The sequence below is a fragment of the Pelophylax lessonae genome (genome assembly GCF_965119305.1).
Source record: "Pelophylax lessonae genome assembly, chromosome: 2".
NCBI classification, from domain to species: Eukaryota; Metazoa; Chordata; class Amphibia; order Anura; family Ranidae; genus Pelophylax; species Pelophylax lessonae.
Genome location: NC_138769.1, coordinates 215,892,708 through 215,914,869, shown reverse-complemented (window position 1 = coordinate 215,914,869; position 22,162 = coordinate 215,892,708). Strand labels below are relative to the sequence as shown.

At 47.8% G+C, this 22,162-nt stretch overlaps 1 protein-coding gene across 1 annotated transcript in view; it reads right to left on the bottom strand.

Annotated features, from left to right (window-relative positions):
• Positions 1-410: 410 nt before the first annotated feature.
• The window catches only part of SLC19A2 (solute carrier family 19 member 2), a 31,700-nt gene continuing 9,948 nt past the window's right edge, over positions 411-22,162 (bottom strand). The window contains exons 2-6 of the mRNA XM_082244478.1: positions 15,213-15,809; positions 14,370-14,595; positions 9,765-9,957; positions 2,414-2,555; positions 411-620 (exon numbers count right to left, since the gene is read on the bottom strand). Coding sequence (XP_082100604.1) covers positions 501-620; positions 2,414-2,555; positions 9,765-9,957; positions 14,370-14,595; positions 15,213-15,809 — 1,278 coding nt within the window. The 3' untranslated portion in view covers positions 411-500. The remainder of the gene's footprint in view (positions 621-2,413; positions 2,556-9,764; positions 9,958-14,369; positions 14,596-15,212; positions 15,810-22,162) is intronic.

Below are 22,162 nucleotides of genomic sequence, written 5' to 3'. Positions count from 1 at the left end.
AAGTGCTTCCTACAGTGGCTTACCATTCAAAAACAGCAGCATGGGTCACCATCAATATACAAGCACTGATCAAAACACAAATTAGCTGAAGGCTAAAAATATTGCCAAATTTAAAAAAAAATTAAAAAAAAAGAAGATTGCATGCTTCAAATGAAAGAGGTGAAATATGGTGCTGTAGGAGATAGGAAAAAGATCTCTCACTCACACTGGTTGTACAATAATTCCACTTCAGGTACACGCTAAAGGAAAATCTAAATATGCGTTGAGTGCCTGGATCCATCAAAAGCAAAAAGCCCTCTTGCGTCAATAGGCATCTCAAGACGCTGCAGCATCGAGTTAACAGGATTACATCATGTCATCAGTGGCAATGTCCATCTGCTACACCGTATGTTTGGATATCCGATGTCTTTAAGCTTGGTGATGGCCAGGTCATTTCACTTTGATCTATGCTTCAGTATCAACGAGCTTTCTAAGCGAAGCATTAGCCTTTAGAGGAAATCTCAAGTCCCCAAGGACTCCGGTGGGTCTTGCTTGTGCCAACAGTTTTTTACTACATTAAAAAGTCCACTGACAAAAAATATAAAGGCGATGATGGCAAAATACCCAGCATAGATGTTAAACTGCAAAAAAAAAAAATGGACAAAAAAAGTTGTTAAAACATTTCTATTGCAAAAGATCTGTCAGCTGGATACAGCTACCTTAACCAAAGTTACCAGAAAGCCTAGTAGCAGGCATTTAGAAGGAGTCTACACATTATTTTATCGTACATCACGGGACACAGAGCCGGTAATAATGACTATCTGGGTTATACGCTACCTTTAGGTGATTGGACACTGGCAACCAATAGACAGGAAGTTCCTCCCATAGATCAGGCTCAGTTAAAACATGTGGAGCTACTGGCCTGAACGGTTTGCTAGAGCTGCTGGCCAAATCTTGCTGGGACACAGAGCAGGTTAAGAGGGCATGTGTGTCTATGGGGTCTTTGACACGGCTGCAATTACTGGAGAAGGGTAGTGTTCTGTGATGACTGCGTATGCTGGATCACAGGATCTGTCTGCCTGATTGTGCAAAGAACCTCTCTTTCTGGGTCTTCCTTATATTAAAGCGATGTCTTCCAGAAAAAGAAGTGGAGGGGGTGCAGCAGGGAAGGGAACACTTGTTTCCACTCACTTCAGGATTCAGAAATCCTAGCCTTGCTCCTGCTGTGCTATCTTCCCCTGAGAGACCTGAAGCAACTGGCCAATCCAAGCCATTACACTTGTCAGGTATCGTTGCTACCTTTAATACCTCTGTGTCTACCTATGTTACTAAGGATGACTTGGCATCTGCCTTGACTAGCCTTGAAGGTAAATTAGCTGGGATGATTGCTTTGGTTTCACAGGGGGGGGGGGGGGGAAACGGGATAGATCACCCCCTCTCGTGTACCCAGGGCCCAGCAGGGATCCAGAGTTTTAGGCTCACAGGTCCTTACGGGAACTCCTGGTTTAGAGCTAGAATGGGCAGAAGATGTACAGAAGTAGCTGTTGATGGTTTGAAAGAGGGTCAGGCTGAGGATTCAGTCTCTGTGGAACTATTTTCAGCATCTTCAGCAAATGTACCTCCTCTGGAAGTGTCAGAAGCCTCCTTTTCTTTGTGCCCTCAGCAGAATTCCCAGGCTTTTCCTTTATACCCCCTGCTGGACAGCGGGTGTATGAGGATTGGGATCATCCCGACAAGTTATTCAGGCCTCCAAAAGAGATTTTCTTTGCTTTATCCTATGAAGGAGAAATTCAAAAGGAAGTGGTGTATGCCTTCGGTAGATGCTGCCATTTCTTCAAGAATTTAACCTGTACGGTTGATAATGCCTAGGTTTTTAAGGTCGCAGCAGAAAAAAAAAGTTGGAATCATTAAAGCTTCCTTTGCCGTCGCTGGCTCTGCTGTTCAACAAGCTATAGTGGTTTGTCAATCGTTAATGGGATAATTTTAAAAAGGGTGACTTGAAGTCTGCCTATTCAGGGGGAATCTTCTGAAGACTTGCTGGAGTTCCCTCACGCCTAATGTTTTACGGTAGATGCCCTTAAGGATTCTATCCAACAGATTTCCCAAGTTGCTCTTCGGTGTTCATATGTGAAGAGTACTGTGGCCTGAGAATTGGTCAGCAGAATTGCCTTGTGAGAAACTGACAGCTTTTCCTTTCCATGGGGGAACGTCTTTGGTGAGCATCTGGATAAATACATCCAGAAGATTTCAGGTGGAAAGCGCATTGTTGCCAGTTTAAAGAAGGATTAAACATACATCTTTTAGAGCTGCTTACAGTGTTACAGTACCTCCTAACACATCAGCCTCAAAAAACACACACCACTCACACAGGCTAGTTATTGCTTTTATAATCTGGCCAGAAGAAAATGCTGAGTCACAAGATGAAAGGACTTACTTGTGTAAGTATACCTAAACCAAGGCCACTGGAGTCCACAACTATGACAGTCATCAGTGTTTGCAGAACTAAGGCAACAAAAGTGTTAACTCCAAACACAAGGGCATAGCATTCCATGTTTAGATTAGCTGCAATCTGAAAGCTAAAAACAGAAAAACAATTTTGCAATTCTTAATGAAAAAAGTAGACAGTGACATTTTGTGTTAACTATGCCTTTGCATCGAACAGATGCATTTAGTATTGAAATGGAACATCTGCACAGTCAAAAAGGCCAGTTTACCATAAGTGTCTCCACATTTTAACTTATTCATTTAAACACATGCATCTTTAGCCCAAAACACAAAAACGAAAACCCTCCGCATATTGTGCTATGATCTGTTTAAAGCCAGGAGTCAGAATTTATATACGGGGGAACCCAATATGCTGGGCCTATTAAGGACCAGGCTTTGCCCATTATGGTGGGCATACTGCCCCAAGGGGCCCTGGAACTGTATAGCACCCTGCAACTATGAAGCAAACATTAAAGGCCAACCCTAAGCAATGGGGTCTCCGCCCGAGGTATACACCATGGGACACTGATCCATAAACTTCTAGCTAGGTAGATTGAAAAAAAAAAAAAAACAACTTTTAAAAAAAAAGGTTAAAACCTGATGCGAGCGCGCCCCCCCCCCCCTACCCACGGAAATATTAAAAACGGAATTTTTGTAAAATCTTACCTGTAAAATTCCTTTCTCTGAGTCCTCCGACAGTCGCCGCCTCTTCATATTCGTCACATATGGGGTATTAGACTTTGCTCCGAAGGAGTAGCTAGGCAACAGAATATGTTAACATTAAAGCTTTTAACATATCCCACCCTCAAGGGGTGGTCCCCTCAGTCAATACCCTCCTACTTCCTGCAACCATATCTCAGTTTTAGTGGAATAGCAGTAGAGTATACAACCAAACCCCAAAAGAGGGGCGGGGGCGGCGACTGTCGGAGGACTCAGAGAAAGGAATTTTACAGGTAAGATTTTACAAAAATTACGTTTTCTCTTACGTCCTCCGACAGTCGCCGCCTCTTCATATTCGTCACATATGGGGACGTCCCAAAGCAGTGCAAACATGAGGGGTGGGAAACGCAGTCTCCGCATCAAAGAAAGGAACCTTACCAAAGGAAGGAAACCAGCTGGGCAACAGAAAAAAACAAGTGCTCAACAGGAGCAACAACCCAGGAAAAGACAAAAAACCAGGGGATACAAAACTTATCCCAACAGCCAGAGGTCCCCAACAAGGGACCCTAGGGAACCGCCGCACTAAGAACCTTGCGGCCAAAGGAAGCATCCGCCGATGCCCGAACATCTACTTTGTAGAATCTTGTAAACGTGTGTACGGTCGACCAGGTCGCCGCCTTACACACCTGGGCTACAGAAGCCCCATGACGACAGGCCCAAGACGTACTCAAAGATCTAGTAGAGTGCGCCTTCACAGGCACAGGGGGAACCTTCCCCTGCAAAGCATAGGCCTGTTCAATGGTCTGCCTGATCCATTTTGCGATGGTAGAGGCCGAAGCCGCCATGCCCTTCCGAGGACCCTCTGGAAGAACAAACAAAGGAGTCCGTCTTTCGAAAAGACTCAGTCGAATTAAGGTAAACCCTTATCGCCCGAACAACATCCAGAGAATGCAATCTCACCTCCTTTGGATGTTTAGGCTTCGCGCACAGCGAAGGTAAGACAATATCCTCATTAAGATGGAATTCCGAAACTCGTTTCGGAAGAAAAGAAGGATCAGGTCGCAAGACCACCTTATCCAAATGAACAACCAGGTACGGAGACTTGCAGGACAAAGCTGCCATCTCCGACACTCTGCGAGCCGAAGTGATCGCCACCAAAAAGGCGACCTTTTTGGACAACATAGACAACGAGATCTCCCTGATCTGTTCAAAAGGAGCACGTTGCAACACAGACAGAACGAGATTCAAGTCCCAAGGGGGCAAAGGATCCCTCCTAGGAGGAACCAGATGCCGCACACCCTGAACAAAAGTGCCAACCAAGGAGTTGGAAGCCACGGGACGTAGAAACAGAACGGCCAGTGCAGACACCTGACCCTTTATCGTAGCCAGCGCCAAACGCTGATCAACACCCGTTTGAAGAAAAGACAGCACACGGGAAACCGAGTACGTGCGGGGTGAAAACCCCCTGGACTCACACCAGGCAAAATAGGCCTTCCAAGTATGGTAATAAACCTTCCCCGAGGAAGACTTCCTCGCGTTGATCAAAGTATGAACGACCTCAGGAGAGAGACCCCTCTCCTTCAGGACCTCGGTCTCAACAGCCAGGCCGTCAAAGCCAGCGACTGTAAAGCAGGATGGTATATCGGTCCTTGAGACAGTAGATCGTCTCGAAGAGGCAGACGCCACGGAGCGTCGACCGCCAGATTCACGAGGTCTGCGTACCAGGACCGGCGAGGCCAGTCCGGTGCCACAAGAATCACCGTGCTGCGTTCCGAGTGTAACCTGCGAAGGAACCTGGACAGCAACTGAATCGGTGGAAACGCGTACATCAGCCTGTACTGATGCCACGGGGCCACTAACGCGTCTGACGCGTCTGCCCGAGGGTCGCGCGTCCTTGCCACGAACCTTTTCACGTTGTTGAGACGAGACGCGAACAGGTCCACATCTGGAAGACACCACTTCGCGCACAACATCCGGAAGACAGCCGGGTGGAGAGACCATTCCCCCTGATCCAGGGTCTGGCGACTCAGATAGTCCGCCTGCCAATTCTCCACTCCCGGAATGTGAACCGCCGTTATCGCCGGGACATGAGTCTCGACCCAAGACAGAATGTCGGCCACTTCGAGCCGCTCGGGCACTCCTGGTGCCCCCTTGGTGGTTGATGTAGGCCACCGCCGTGGCATTGTCCGTCTGCACCCGAACCGGGCAGCCCTGCAGCCGGTCCGTCCAGCGATGAAGACAGATTTATCGCACGCAATTCCAGAATGTTGATCGGAAGGGAAGACTCCCCCTCCGACCAAGTTCCCTGGGCGGATAGAACGCCCAGAACACCACCCCAGCCCGACAGGCTGGCATCCGTGGTGATCACCGTCCACGAGACAGGACGAAACGACTTGCCCCCGGACACCATCGGGGACTGGAGCCACCACAGAAGGTTTCTTCTGGTGCGATGACTCAACGAGATTTGAAGATCCAGAGATTGAGGACGCCCGTCCCACCTGGACAGGATCTCCGCTTGGAGACCCCGCGTGTGAAACTGGGCGAAGGGAATCGCCTCGAAGGCCGAGACCATCAATCCCAGACATCTCATGCACGTCCGCAGAGACGAGTGCGGAACGTCCCTGAGGGACCTGACTTCCTCCTGAAGAGTTCTGAGTTTGTCTTCCGGCAGGAAGACCTTCGCCTGCACCGAGTCCAGAATCATTCCCAGGTAGGGAAGACGAACCGACGGACTCAGTGTCGACTTTGGAAAATTTATCGTCCAACCAAACTCCTGCAGAGTTTGCATCGTGACAGCCAGGTCCTTCTCCAGACCCTGGCTGGTCGCAGACCGAACCAGAATGTCGTCCAGATACCCCAGGACAGAAACGCCCTGGGTCCTCAATAACGCCAGAACCGGTGCAAGCACCTTGGTGAAGACCCGCGGAGCCGAGGCGAGGCCAAAAGGCAACGCCACGAACTGGTAGTGATCCTCCGCAATGGCAAATCGAAGGAACCTTTGGTGACCCTCGAAAATGGGGATGTGAAGATACGCATCCTTCAAATCGATGGAGGCCATGAATTCCCCCGGAACCAGGGCAGCCACCACCGACCGCAGGGATTCCATGCGGAACTTGCAAACCCGCACAGAGCGGTTCAGAGCCTTCAAGTCCAGAATTGGACGAACCTTGCCCTCCTTTCTGGGCACGGTGAACAGATTGGAATAAAACCCCCGAAATCTGTCCCGATGAGGCACCGGAACCACCACTCCCTGAGCCCTCAGGTCCCGCACCGCCAGGTGCAGGTCCCGCAAACGCTCTGGAGACAGTTGAAGATTTGAGGGAAAAAATCTGCTCTCCGGCCGAGAGAGAAACTCGATCTTGTAACCAGATCGAACGATCTCCTGAACCCATCTGTCCCGCACACGGGCCAACCAGGGTTGAAGAAAACCGAGCAAGCGTCCCCCCACCCCAAAACTGGGTGAGGGCGCCCCTTCAGGCCGAACTGTTATGGGCTGCAGATCCGGATTGGCCGGACTTCTGTTTCCCAGACCAGGGCTTCTTCTGAGAGCCTTGACCTTTGAACGGCTTGCCCTTGTAGTGCGGCCGAAAGGCACGAAAGGGCCCCTGAGGGGGCCGAAAATTAGCATGCTTCTTCCCAGAAGCCCCCTTAGCCACGCTGTGCACACGTGCAGCCAATGGAATCAGGTCCAGGTCCGCATCACACAGATACATGACACCCTGGTGGATTTGATCCACCATATCCAGGGTCGCCGGCGAGGCCGAGTCGGCCACTAGGACGCGCCTAAGCATCTGCGTCCAACTTGCGATCGCCTGGGCCGCCATGAGAGAAGCAAACAGAGCTTTAAGCATAGAACCCGTAACAGAATAAGTATGACGGGCAAGAGACTCCAGTCTCCTATCCGTGGCATCACGGAACACAGGGGAATCCTCTGCAGGAATCGCAGTGGCCTTGTTTAAAACCGCAATTGCGTGATCCACTGGGGGAGGCACACACCACCTTTCATCAGTGGAAGGCGAGAAAGGATAACGCAGCTTGAACCTACTTGGTACAGCAAAAGGTTTGCGCAGATTGCGCCATTGATCCTTAACAGCGCGCTGAAAATCATCATTGCAGGGGAAAACCTGCGGCGTCCTGCGTTTTCTCTGCGTCCCATAGGCCGCCAAGGCAGCGGGGGGGGACACACTTCATCCTGCAAACGCAGTGTTTGTTTAATGGAAGCAATCAATTCATCCATGATTGCAAGCTCTTCAGGCGAGCCAGGGGGAGAGTTATCAACCCCCTCAACTTCAGCCTCCACCTCGGACCCCACTAGATCTAGGGAGGAGCGGGACCCCGACAAGGAGGCCCCCGCCATAATAACCCCATCACCTTCACCCTCAGAATCAGAGGAAAGAGCAATTCTGGGTCTTTTAGTAGATTGAGCAGCCACCAGCATCTGCACCTGAGCAGCAAGGCCAGCCACAATAGTGGCTAAATCCCCCCCTGGGGGGGGAAACAGCGGTCCCCTGGCTTTCCACCAAGGCGGTAGGAAATTTGCCCTCCTGAGAATCCATTGCCCCTGTAATGCCAGACAATAAAGGGTTAACTGCCCCTTTAAGCAAGCGCGGCAAGCGCAGCCCACCGCACCACACTCAAGCACAATGAGACCCCCACAGGGAATATGCAAACTGAACATAGGCAATGGATAGCAAGAACAGAAGGATAAAACCTGAGGAGACCCTCGCCGCTGCTGCTGCCTCGATCGGTGTTCCTGGAAAGAGAAGTGGTGCTGCCAGGGCGCTCCATGAAAGCCTATGGAGGCTACAAGAAAATGGCCGCCATGCATGTAAAAACATGCGGCCGGAGCGAGTGTAGGCAAAATGGCGCCGTTTGGCGCCGAAACCGCCGCTCCACAGTGCAGCAAAGCACACGTGACATCCTTGTATAGGAATACATGTCAGATCGCCGCAGCGATCGCTGTATATGCCCAAACATGCCAAAAAAACATGCCCCACAGCACACAGCTTCTCACACTGACCAGACTGACACACAGTGTCACACAGCTCCCCCCCCCCCCTTGCAGCCCACAGCATGCAGCCGAGAGATAGGGAGACAAGCAGCGTGAATAGAGGCAGGTTACACAGTCCCAGACTGACACCCCCCCCAGACAGACCGGTCCCAACATAGATACACTTACCTCTCAATGGCGTGGGGGACCCGCACAGGCGAACAAGCCGCTGCACATGAGGCAGGGAGAGTCGCAATTCAAGACGCACCAAATGTGGGTTAAGAAACCGCACAGCGTCCAGTGAGGTAGCCACCTCACCAATCATCCCTGCACCGAACAGGGATGGGTCGTTCACTGTGCCAGGAGCGTTACCTGGCTGAACGCTCGATGGCAGGCTGGGAAGCCACTGACCCACGACCTGCGACCAGGGGGATCAGCCCGAGACCCAGCCCGCATGATCCTCTTCATCAGAAGAACTAACTAAAGCTGACAAAAATAACAGCTAAGTAAAGGTAGAGAGAAAACTCAAACAAAATTTCAAAAAGAAGAAAGTCTGGGGCAGAAAGCCCCAGCACAGAAAAAGCCAGCCACTCCTGACAAGCTAGACATTAAAACGGAGATATGGTTTCAGGAAGTAGGAGGGTATTGACTGAGGGGACCACCCCTTGAGGGTGGGATATGTTAAAAGCTTTAATGTTAACATATTCTGTTGCCTAGCAACTCCTTCGGAGCAAAGTCTAATACCCCATATGTGACGAATATGAAGAGGCGGCGACTGTCGGAGGACGTAAGAGAAACTATAATTTCACTAAAAATACATGGAAATCATTAGTGGACACAAACATTCTGTCATACATAAAAAAAAACAAAATTCCTTCAAGAGAAAATTCTCCCCAAACGATAATGCACATATTCCTCCCAACTCCCAGTTCCAATCCCCCCTCCCAGAACAAATCTTTGCCTTCCCCTGGATCAAATCCTACCCAAATCCCTCCTCCTAGCACTCCCCAAAAGAAAAATCACCTGCCTAACACACATTCCTCATTTTCCAACTTTCTATCCTAGTACAAAATCTTCTCCGCCAAATCCCCCTGCTAGCACAAATCCTAGGCCCAAATATCCCCAACCCCTCCTTGCACAAAATCTGCCCCCCCCCAACCACAATCTCCCCTCCCAAAATCCCCCCACCCTCCCCCAATCTCCCCTCCTAGCACAAATCTTTCTTCAATCCTCATCTTAGGACAAATTCCCACAAAATCCCTCCTTCTAGCCCAACCTGTACAGTGCAACGCGATCTACAATAACAGCGATCCTGTCTCATGTGCTGAATATATGAACGCTGTTCTGACAGGAGGGGAGAGCACAACACAGCGCACCTCCTGCTGGCTCTTTCCTCTCTGCTCCAGGCTGCCGTCTCCTAGTCCTGGTTCTGAGTAGGGGGCCCGGGCGACTAGTTTTGTCCCCTGCACTGTACACATTAAAATACCCATCAGCTTGGGTTAAGATACATTTTAACAATGCAACATATGATAATCAGTTCAGGTTATTACATTTTTATTGGAAGCTATGCTATACTATTAGTATGCCTACAGAGGGGTAAGCCATAAAAGCAATAAGTTAAAGATTCAACGTTTTTTTTGGAATCACTTACGTTGCTATTGTGATGAGGATCATGTAGATACTTCTAAAGAGAACATACATGGCATAACAAACCCAAATGTTTCCAATAATTACCATGATATACACGGTGAGTGCATTAACCAGAGAACAGAAAGCCAGGAGTAACTCTCCCCAGGTAGACCAGGAAATTTTAATGTACCCAACAACAAAGACTGTTATGGCACCTGTAAAAACAAAGGACCATTAGTGATAAAAAGATTGTCTCTTCAGTCTAACCTTACAGAAATTGCAGAAAAACCTGAGCTGATTTCCTGCAGTTTTAACCACTTAAGCCCCGGAGGATTTGGCTGCTAAAAGACCAGGCCCTATTTTGCCATTCGGCACTGCGTGACTTTAATGGACAATTGAGCGGTCGTGCTACGCTGTATCCAAATTAAATTGACGTCCTTTTTTTCCCACAAACAGAGCTTTCTTTTGGTGGCATTTGATCACCTGTGCGATTTTTACTTTTTGCGCTATAAACAAAAAAGTGCGACAATTTTGAAAAAATTATATTTTTCACATTTTTTTATATGAAATTCCAAAAAAAAAAAACAAAAAAAAAAAAAAAAAAAAAATCGCAATAAGCGTATTTTGATTGGTTTGCGCAAAAGTTATTGCGCTTACTAAGGGAAAGATTTGTCTTTTTTTTTTTTTTTTTAAACGAGTAATGGCCGCGATCTGCGATTTTTTTTGCAGGACTGCGACAGACAGATCGGACCCTTGACTGACATTTTTGACACTTTTGGGGGTACCAGTGACATTACTATAGTAATAGGTGCTATACATATGAACTGGCAGGGAAGGGGTTAACTATTAGTGATCAAGGGGTTAACTGTAAAGGGGCGTGGCTAGTGATTTAACCACAGAGATTTACGATCCTACATAGCAGGATGGTATGATCTCTGCTGTTACATCAGGGAGAATGACAGGCGGCTTTGTTTACATTAGCCGCCTGCCTTTCTCACTCGGAACCGGGAGATCGCGGTCCGCCGGTCACTCGGGCGGGGACATGTCAGGGAACGGGCGGGGACATGTCAGGGAACGGGCGGGGACATGTCAGGGAACGGGCGGGGACGCGCGATCCCTAGAGGCATGTAGGCCTGTACGGGGCTGACTGCCGCAGTAAACATGCGTGCGGCGGTCGGCAAGTGGTTAAAGCGCAAGTCCAGCCTAATACCTTAAATTCTCCCCTGCAATCAACAATGTGAGTGGAGTTCAGCCTTATGTGCCAAAATGAAAAAATTCCAGTTTTTCTACCTGAATTCTGGAGCTTTCAGTGCTGTCACATGACTTAAATTCCTCTTCCTGCTGAGTCCAAGAGAAGTGGGTGTGGTTACTGAAAGCTAGTGACATCACTTCCAGGGAGGATAACTGTTCCTGTGTAGCCAGGGGGCTGATACAGAATGGGAGTAGCTGATCATAGGTTCCCGCCCAGTATTCCTGCTACCATAGGAGAAGGAAGCTGGACACGGGGGAAAGAATCAGTGTAGCTGGAAAAGCTCTGGGGACCCAGCTCAAAGTCTACGATGATCATAGTACAGGCAACCACACTAAGTCTACTAGTGTGATTTGTCATGCAACTTGTGTCCAAAGTCGCATGACAAGTCACAGCCCATTGATTTCAATGGCACCCGTTCCCATCTATGCAACTTTAAAAATGGTACCTGCACTACTTTGATGAAACCGATATAGAAAGTATAAAGTTGGATCAAAGTCGCACTCTAAATCGCAGGACTTTGGGATCGCAATAGTGGAAACGTAGACTAAAGCTCCATTTCCACTAATGTGACTTGTTATGTGACTTTGGACACACAAAGTCGCATGACAAGTCACAGCACATTGATTTCAATGGCACCTGTTCCCATCTATTAGACCTTGGAAAAGGTACCTGCACTACTATGATGCAACTTTGATCCAGAGTGTGTAAAGTCGCATCAAATTTGCACAACAAAATCACACTCTAGTGGCTATGTTTCCTCTAGTGCGACTCTTTAAGTTGTGCAATTTAGAGTGCGGCTGAGTGCAGCTTTGATCCAACTTTACACTCTCTGGATCAAAGTCGCATCAAAAGTTGAATTAAAAGTAGTGCAGGTACCTTTTCAAAGTGGCAACGATGGGAACTGGAGCCTAAAACTCTAAATCAATGGGCTGTGACTGACTTGTCATGCGACTGTGTCCAAAGTCTTATATGACAAGTCGCACTAATGGAACTGGTGCCTAAAACTCATTAATCACATGTAATGAGCAATAGAGAATCGAACTGTAGCCTTCTAAACTTCTCAAAAATGTTCCTTTGTACCTTATTTCTTTCATATATTGCGCTGGTCACGTGACTAAAAAAGACCTACAACCTTTTCAGGAAATGAAATGCAGCTCAGCATATTAAGAAAAAAGCGTGCACACCACATGGAGAGGCTGTTGATCATATCGGCAGTGACCGGGTTCATTTCTCTGGCAACTCAACTTTGGCTTCTGATAAGCACTCCTTTTTAACCGGTTGCCGACTGCCCACAGTATATTTACTGCGGCAGTCAGCCCCGGCCAGGCAGAGTGACGTAGATCTACGTCACTCGCCTGTCACCCGCTTTAGAGCCAATAGCGGGTGAGCGCGCGCCCGCCTCGTTCACGGAGGAGTGCGGGAGTGTGACCGGCGGACCCGATGTCCGCCGGTCACACTACGATCGTCGGTAGAACGGGAGAAAGGCAGAGCGGCTTATGTAAACAAGCCGCCTGTCATTCTCCCTGTGTAAAAATGCAGATCAGACGGTTCTACTATGTAGAACCGTTGATCTGTGTTTTTACACTAGGAGACCTGTCCCACCACAGTTAGAAGCACGCCCCTAGGACACACTTAACAGCTCCCTGTCCAATATAGTTAACCCCTTCCCTGCCAGTGTCATTTTTGCAGTAACAGTGCATATGTATAGCACTGATTACTGTAGTAATGTCACTGGTACCCCCAAAAGTGTCAAAAATGTCAGTCAAGGGTCCGATCTGTCCGCCGCAGTGTCGCAGTACCGCGCAAAAAAAAAATAAATAAAAAAAAAAATAAATCGTACAGGTGATCAAATACCACCAAAAGAAAGCTCTGTTTGTAGGAAAAAAAGGACGTGAAATTCGTTTAGGTACAGCGTCGCACGACCGCGCAATTGTCCATTAAAGTCACGCAGTAAAATAAATTGCAAAAAACCCCCTGGTCAGGAAGGGGGTAAAATCTTCCAGGGCTTAAGTGGTTAAAGCGGGGGACGCACCGTTTTGATTCCTTATGGAACATTCGAAATATTGAGTATTAATTTGTGCTGGGCAGCCAATAAGGGCCAAACCTGTGGGAGCTACATGTGACACGCCTCTACCTGGATCAGATATCTTTCTCTGGCATAAAGATTTGGCATATTAAGCATGTCTTTTCAATGGACAAGGTTAAAGGAATCGTCTGAGGAAGCGACATGAGCGAAACGCGTCGCGATTCCATAGTTTCCACTGATGTATCCCATACCATTATATTGGTATCATGATCATATCATGACTCATTAGATGTTTCACATCAATTGCCTTTGCTCTAAGAGGCTTTTTGGGATCCAGTGGTTTACCTGTATTGTCTTATGTACATGCATTATTTGCCATTTGAATATACGCTTTTTTGATACGAATTTTATGTCTTTATAAATAAATGTTACATTTTTTATACTATTGGTGTATTTATTTTCATCAGGATCAAAACCCACTCTTAGCCTCCAAAGTCCCATTGCCTTGTGAGAGATTGTAGAGACCCCAGTTTGCTGTGGGACCCTCTCATCCCTCTCTGTCTTTTCATATTAAGAAAAAGGGAGATAGCGTTGTCGGTGAAGAACAGGAATAAGCTGATTGTCTAGCTTGGATAAGACTTTCTAAGCTACCCAAGTATCTAGCCAGAAAATGAAGAATATCAAATATAAAAATATTTAACATACCACAGAAATTGATCCTGACCACATCCCTAATTCTATTTGCAGAAAGGCAGACCTAAACTTGCAAGGAACCTCCACCATACCTCACTGATGCCTGCAGACATTCATTTTTGTAACGCTCTCCAGCCCATCAGTGAACAAACTGCCTACTGCTACAGCCAAATATGGTCTGTTTGTAATAGGTTAGACTCTGAATACAGATGTAACATGTTACTAAAGGTGACCTTATCCTTCAACATCTAGAATGATCAAAAGGGTTAAATGTGTGCCTAAAAAGTGTTGTGCACAGTGTGCCATTTTTTTTACTAAGCAATGTGCCTGTTTTTGCTCCCTGGGAGAATAAAAAAGGGCACATTACTACTGTATGTAGAGTCCCCTATGCCGTTTACCAACACTGGGCTCTCTTCTGTCATTCGTTTATCCGATCAGCGGGTTCCGGCCACATATTATTGGCCAGGACCCGCTGATTGGCTTGTGCTGCAGCAAAAGGCAGCTTATGCTTACTTTAGACCTGAGAAACTTGCTATAGATTTTCTGTTCTTAGTGGGACAGTTTAAAAGCAATCTATGTTGACTATTTTTTATATAGGTAGGAATAGGTACCATGATGAGTCATTAGAGAACTGACAATTGTCCATACAAACTTACCCAAGAGAGTAGAAACTGCTTCTACACCGCCGTTGTAGATACCTGAACGGTAAGAAGGGGCAACTTCCTCCCACAATCCTTGAGAATAATTTATCACTTGAAAGTATCCGCATGTTGACAAGGCCCACCAGACTGACCAGCAGAGGAGTGTGCGCGATGAGTAGCAGTGCAAAAAGTCTTTCCACAGTGTTCTTAGCACCTTTTTTAAGGATACACTCTTTGTATACTGCAGAAAAAGGAACAAATACATTTTATGAGGCAAAATAGTAAGCAGACAGTAGGACTCTGTTTTAAAACTACACAAATCACTGGAAATTCATCAGTAACATGGTATGACATGTCTCATGCTTGATAATCCCATTGGAAATGATCAATATTAATTTCCTTATTACGGTGTGTATGGCATTGTTGCATCGCAGGTTAAGGTATCGTTCGCATTTGACGTCACATCTCAGCCTGTAGACTGAATAATAAAGAACCAGATACACACTGATAAGGAAATGAGCTCTGCCATCTACTGCTGTAAGCACTCAACACATATGCAAGTAGCTAAATCTGATAAGCTCAGAGTGCTGGCTCTCCTTACCCTGACTGAGTGCTGCTGTGCAAGGGATGACCGGAGAATTTAAAAAGGAATATACAACTGCATTCTGTAATAAATATTTTTTTCGGCTTAAGTTTCTCCAAGATTATTAAAAGGCAAGTACACTTCGCTTCAGCAGCAGGTGCAGAAACGTATTGGAAAAAAAATAGTGGAGACCACTGAGATACACTAAAAGGAAAATGCAGAAAAAAAACATTAATTCTATTTGACATGTTAATTTAGAAACATCAAAATGTTACCGGTTTGTCAGTTTCATGCGCCTCAGTGTTCAGAGGAATCTGAGCTTCAACCTCTTCTAATGCAGATGTGTGTGTCAATCCGCCATTCTTTGAACAGTTTCTTTTTTCCAGATCTGCACTCTTTGTGTCATGGCCATTTAAGTTGTGGTGGAAGAACAGACTTTGCATTGGCATAGGTAAAAAGCATGACGTGGCAAAAGCAACTGAGACACTGATTAGAGATATGACATTCAAACTGAATAAGGACCAGTTGGTCCCAGATACCAGAACTTGGCCTATAATAGAGCCAACAGTGAAACCAGTTAGTGTGGCAGTACGGCAATAGCTGGTTACTTTTTGGTACATTTCATGGTCGACCACGCTGTAAATATAGGAGTAATAGGCTATCTCTGTTGCTGTGGATATGCCATAAAAAAATTCAAGGAATTGGACTGCCAATGTACCCTGAGCATACAAAAGCATAAACCACGTGATTATCAGACTTAAACCCTGCACGATGATCACTGGCTTATAACGCAGATAGTCTGTAGCAATAAATACAGGAAACAGCAGGACCAGGTAGGAATACGTCCAGACGGGGTAAATTTCATTATAAACCTAGGAAAGAAAAAAATAAAAAATTGCTCATTAAATACAAAGACTAATCTAGATAAAAAAATAAAATAAAAGTGCAAGTAAAGATTATAAAACAAGAATGGCTTTAACAAATTCCTGTAGGAGAAATGAATGACCTTGAAAAGTAGGTTGTGACCCCCCTAAGCATTTCAATGCTCAGTTCATTTTTTTTTTATGTAGCATAATTTGGATGCCTATATGATATACAATATATTTATTTACAAACTGATTGGATATCACTACTAATCACTATATTCTTAGGCCCCTTTCACACATGCTGTCCGTTTTTCATCCATCCCTTGACGGATGAAAAATGGACATCAATGTATCTCTATGTAAAAGCGGACGACAACGGATGATCATCAGTTAACATCCGTTTTCATCTGCTTCCATCAATGTCCGTTTTTTTAAACGGATGAATGCCCTATTTTTCATCCGTCAAAAAAACGGATCGGACGGAAAAACGGGATACATTTTGACGCGACTGAACTGATGAACTGAACGGACCGTGCGTGTGAAAGGGGCCTTAAGCTTCATTCACTCAGATGAACAGCAGCAGGAGAGTATTGGTGAAGCTGACAGGTAGTTGTGGACAGCTGTGGCAAAGCCATGACAGTCTCAAATGGAGCCACTGCTGATGGCATTTATCTACATAACCAGCTCTTATCTGCAGTTAGGGACAGATGTCTGTATATGGTTAATCTGTGTGTGTCCAGGGTCGGACACATATCCCTGGACTCTACAGGTACCCCCTGGATATGAGGATACATGTAAATATCAGAAGACAGCAACCACCTTTCAGCCCAGCTACAGAAATACTCTTGTCACGGTCAGTGCCTATTTTTTTTAATGTAAATGAGGCCTTATATTGGCTCACAGCTATCTTGTAATATGTGAATATGGCACCCAAGGTGACAAATGTTTCAAACATGTTTAGCAAGCTGCTTCCATACTGACCCGAAGGTTGGGTTCACACTTGTGCGATGACAGACCTCACATGCGATTCGCACCGCATTGGTGTGCAGAACACACGTAATGTCTGTGCGATGCAATTTCAGCCATACAAATTGTATGGCTGAAATCGCATTGCATTCGCACCAAAATGGCGCAGGAACTTTTTTGGTCCGCACTGGAATCGGATTGCATGGGTGTTCACACCTATGCAATCCCACTCCTGCACCGTTTGACAGTTCGCAGTACGATCTGCGGGTGTCATTACCTTTACATTGACACCCCCAGCCGTTCACAGATCTCTGTGTGAAACAGTGTGCAATGCAGGAACCGGCACTGAATTGCAGGGTTTCCCGCATCACACCAGTGTGTACCAGGAGGAAAAAACATTCAACATGTCAGAAAACGTTAAACCAATCGCTGGTGACTTTCTTCTGTAGATACTAGTTGCCTAGCTGTTTCTGGATCTAGTGCTGAATAACTGACAGAATAAGCAAGCAACAAATTAAGTCAGGACACCCGATATGGAAGCATTTCTTGAGTTAGTGTTTCAGTGTGAAAGCCAGGCAACTAGCATTTTTCCACTAGGGTGTGTAATGGCAGCACCTGCATTTCCCTAATAACAGGTTTCCTGTATCTGAAAGCTTGATGGCCAGTTAGGTCTTACCAGCCCTCAACGTATTTACACCCATCTTATTTAACTGTTACCAGCATTTAATGTCATTGGCGATCTATTACAGAATCTTTACATATTTTTGAAAACAGCCGAGAGGATGTACCTTGTTAGCCAGAAATACAAAACACAAAAAGTTGGCGTTTCTTCGGTCCTACATTGTGATGGATCAAAGTCCACCTTGACCTCTGTCAAGACTGTAAATCAGCAAACCTTGCCAGCATAAACTCTGTAGTTTGGACACATACTCCTGTAGATGCCACCAAACTAGAGCCAGAAGTTTCAAAACTTCTGGAACATAACATTATTTGAAATAACAATACCAAATGTAAACTACTGTATGGTCACAACTATAAAAGCTATAGATATTGATCTATACAGGGTAAGTCAACAAAACCTTTAAAAAGAAGCACACTGTCCAAACTGAAGCATGGAAGTGGATCTTTGCTGGTTTGGGGCTTGCGAGCTACAGTGGCAGAGGGAATTGGAGGCACAATGGATGGCAACGTGAATGGGCAAAGTGATTCTGTACAAAAATCAAGCTGCCTGCAACTCTTCAACGACTTGACCTCCTGAAAGTTTTACCCCTTTCAGGACCAAGGCATTTTATGCTATTCAGCACTGCGCCATTTAACTGGCAATTGCTCGGTCATGCAACACTGTACCTAAATGAAACATATGATACAAACTCAAATAGAACTTTCTTTTGGGGGTTTTTGGGGTCCACTGGGGTTTTATTATATTATATAAAATGAAAGACTGAGAAGTTTGAGAAAAAAAAAAAAAAAAACGGAATTTTTGTAAAATCTTACCTGTAAAATTCCTTTCTCTGAGTCCTCCGACAGTCGCCGCCTCTTCATATTCGTCACAATGGGGTATTAGACTTTGCTCCGAAGGAGTAGCTAGGCAACAGAATGTGTTAACATTAAAGCTTTTAACACATCCCTCCCTCAAGGGGTGGTCCCCTCAGTCAATACCCTCCTACTTCCTGCAACCATATCTCAGTTTCAGTGGAATAGCAGTAGAGTATAGAACCAAACCCCAAAAAGAGGGGCGGGGGCGGCGACTGTCGGAGGACTCAGAAAGGAATTTTACAGGTAAGGTTTTACAAAAATTCCGTTTTCTCTTACGTCCTCCGACAGTCGCCACCTCTTCATATTCGTCACAATGGGGACGTCCCAAAGCAGTGCAAACATGAGGGGTGGGAAACGCATCCGCGCCGTAAGGCAACGCAGTCTCCGCATCAAGGAAAGGAACCTCACCAAAGGAAGGAAACCAGCTGGGCAACAGGAAAAAAAACTTGCTCAACAGGAGCAACAACCCAGGAAAAAACAAAGAACCAGGGGATAAAAAACTTATCCCAACAGCCAGAGGTCCCAACAAGGGACCCTAGGGAACTGCCGCACTAAGAACCTTGCGGCCAAAGGAAGCATCCGCCGATGCCTGAACATCCACCTTGTAGAATTTTGTGAAAGTGTGCACGGTCGACCAGGTCGCCGCCTTACACACCTGGGCTACAGAAGCCCCATGACGACAGGCCCAAGACGTACTCCGAGATCTAGTAGAGTGCGCCTTCACAGGCACAGGGGGAACCTTCCCCTGCAAAGCATAGGCCTGTTCAATGGTCTGCCTGATCCATTTGGCGATGGTAGAGGCCGACGCCGCCATGCCCTTCCGAGGACCCTCTGGAAGAACAAACAAGGAATCCGTCTTTCGAAAAGACTCAGTCGATTTAAGGTAAACCCTTATCACCCGAACAACATCCAAAGAATGTAGTCTCACCTCTTTCGGATGTTTAGGCTTCGCGCACAGCGAAGGCAAGACAATATCCTCATTCAGATGGAATTCCGAAACTCGCTTCGGAAGAAAAGAAGGATTAGGTCGCAAGACCACCTTATCCAAGTGAATAACCAGATACGGAGACTTGCAGGACAAAGCCGCCAGCTCCGACACTCTGCGAGCCGAAGTGATCGCAACCAAAAAGGCGACCTTTTTGGACAACATAGACAACGAGATCTCCCTGATCTGTTCAAAAGGAGCACGTTGTAACACAGATAGAACGAGATTCAAGTCCCAAGGGGGCAGAGGATCCCTCCTAGGAGGAACCAGATGCCGCACTCCCTGAACAAAAGTGCCAACCAAGGAGTTGGAAGCCACGGGACGTTGAAAAAGAACGGCCAGCGCAGAGACCTGACCCTTTATCGTAGCCAGCGCCAAACGCTGATCGACACCTGTTTGAAGGAAGGACAACACTCGGGAAACCGAGTACGTGCGGGGTGAAAACCCCCTGGACTCACACCAGGCAAAATAGGCCTTCCAAGTACGGTAGTAAACCTTCCCCGAGGAAGACTTCCTCGCGTTGATCAAGGTATGAACGACCTCAGGGGAGAGACCCCTCTCCTTCAGGACCTCGGTCTCAACAGCCAGGCCGTCAAAGCCAGCGACTGTAAAGCAGGATGGTATATCGGCCCTTGAGACAGGAGATCGTCTCGAAGAGGCAGACGCCACGGGGCGTCGACCGCCAGATTCACGAGGTCTGCGTACCAGGACCGGCGTGACCAATCCAGCGCCACAAGAATCACCGCGCTGCGTTCCGAGTGTAACCTGCGAAGGAACCTGGACAGCAACTGAATCGGTGGAAACGCGTACATCAGCTTGTACTGATGCCACGGGGCCACTAACGCATCCAACGCGTCTGCCCGAGGGTCACGCGTCCTTGCCACGAACCTTCTCACCTTGTTGTTGAGACGAGACGCGAACAGGTCCACATCTGGAAGACCCCACTTCGCGCACAATATCTGGAAGACAGCCGGGTGGAGAGACCATTCCCCCTGATCCAGGGTCTGGCGACTCAGATAGTCCGCCTGCCAGTTCTCCACCCCCGGAATGTGAACCGCCGTTATCGCCGGGACATGAGTCTCGGCCCAGGACAGAATGTCGGCCACTTCTCGAGCCGCTCGGGCACTCCTGGTGCCCCCTTGGTGGTTGATGTAGGCCACCGCCGTGGCATTGTCCGTCTGCACCCGAACCGGGCAGCCCTGCAGCCGGTCCGTCCAAAGATGAAGACAGATTTATCGCACACAATTCCAGAGTGTTGATCGGAAGGGAGGACTCCCCCTCCGACCAAGTTCCCTGGGCGGACAGAACGCCCAGAACACCACCCCAGCCCGACAGGCTGGCATCCGTGGTGATCACCGTCCACGAGATAGGACGAAAAGACTTGCCCCCCGACACCATCGGGGACTGGAGCCACCACAGAAGGTCCCTTCTGGTGCGATGGCCCAACGAGATTTGAAGATCCAGAGATTGAGGTCGCCCGTCCCACCTGGACAGGATCTCCGCTTGGAGACCCCGCGTGTGAAACTGGGCGAAGGGAATCGCCTTGAAGGCCGAGACCATCAATCCCAGACATCTCATGCACGCCCACAGAGACGAGTGCGGAAAGTCCCTGAGGGACCTGACTTCCTCCTGAAGAGTTCTGAGTTTGTCTTCCGGCAGGAAGACCTTCGCCTGAACCGAGTCCAGGATCATTCCCAGGTAGGGAAGACGAACCGACGGACTCAGTGTCGACTTTGGAAAATTTATCGTCCAACCAAACTCCTGCAGAGTTTGCATCGTGACAGCCAGGTCCTTCTCCAGACCCTGGCTGGTCGCAGACCGAACCAGAATGTCGTCCAGATACCCCAGGACAGAAACGCCCTGGGTCCTCAATAACGCCAGAACCGGTGCAAGCACCTTGGTGAAGACCCGCGGAGCCGAGGCGAGGCCAAAAGGCAACGCCACGAACTGGTAGTGATCCTCCGCAATGGCAAATCGAAGGAACCTTTGGTGACCCTCGAAAATGGGGATGTGAAGATACGCATCCTTCAAATCGATGGAGGCCATGAATTCCCCTGGAACCAGGGCAGCCACCACCGACCGCAGGGATTCCATGCGGAACTTGCGAACCCGCACAGAGCGGTTTAGAGTCTTCAAGTCCAGAATTGGACGAACCTTGCCCTCCTTCCTGGGCACGGTGAACAGATTGGAATAAAACCCCCGAAATCTGTCCCGATGAGACACCGGAACCACCACTCCCTGAGCCCTCAGGTCTCGCACCGCCAGGTGCATGTCCCGTAAACGCTCTGGAGACAGTTGAAGATTTGAGGGAAAAAATCTGCTCTCCGGCCGAGAGAGAAACTCGATCTTGTAACCAGATCGAACGATCTCCTGAACCCACCGGTCCCACACGCGGGCCAACCAGGGTCGAAGAAAACCGAGCAAGCGTCCCCCCACCCCAAAACTGGGTGAGGGCGCCCCTTCAGGCCGCACTGTTATGGGCAGCGGGTCCGGACTGACCGGGCTTCTGTTTACCAGACCAGGGCTTCTTTTGAGAGCCTTGTCCCTTGAACGGTTTGCCCTTGTAGTGCGACCGAAAGGCACGAAAGGACCCCTAAGGGGGCCGAAAATTAGCATGCTTCTTCCCAGAAGCCCCCTTAGCCTTGGGGAAATGGGAAAGAGAGTGCTCTTACCTCCGGTGATCCCCTTAATCAACACATCCAAGGACTCCCCAAAAAGGCGAGACCCATCATAAGGCAGATTGGCTAAGGTCTTACGTGAAGATTGGTCCACCGACCAACACTTCAACCAAACCAGGCGGCGAGACAACACCGCCACGCTGTGTACACGTGTAGCCAACGGGACTAAGTCCAAGTCCGCATCACACAGATAC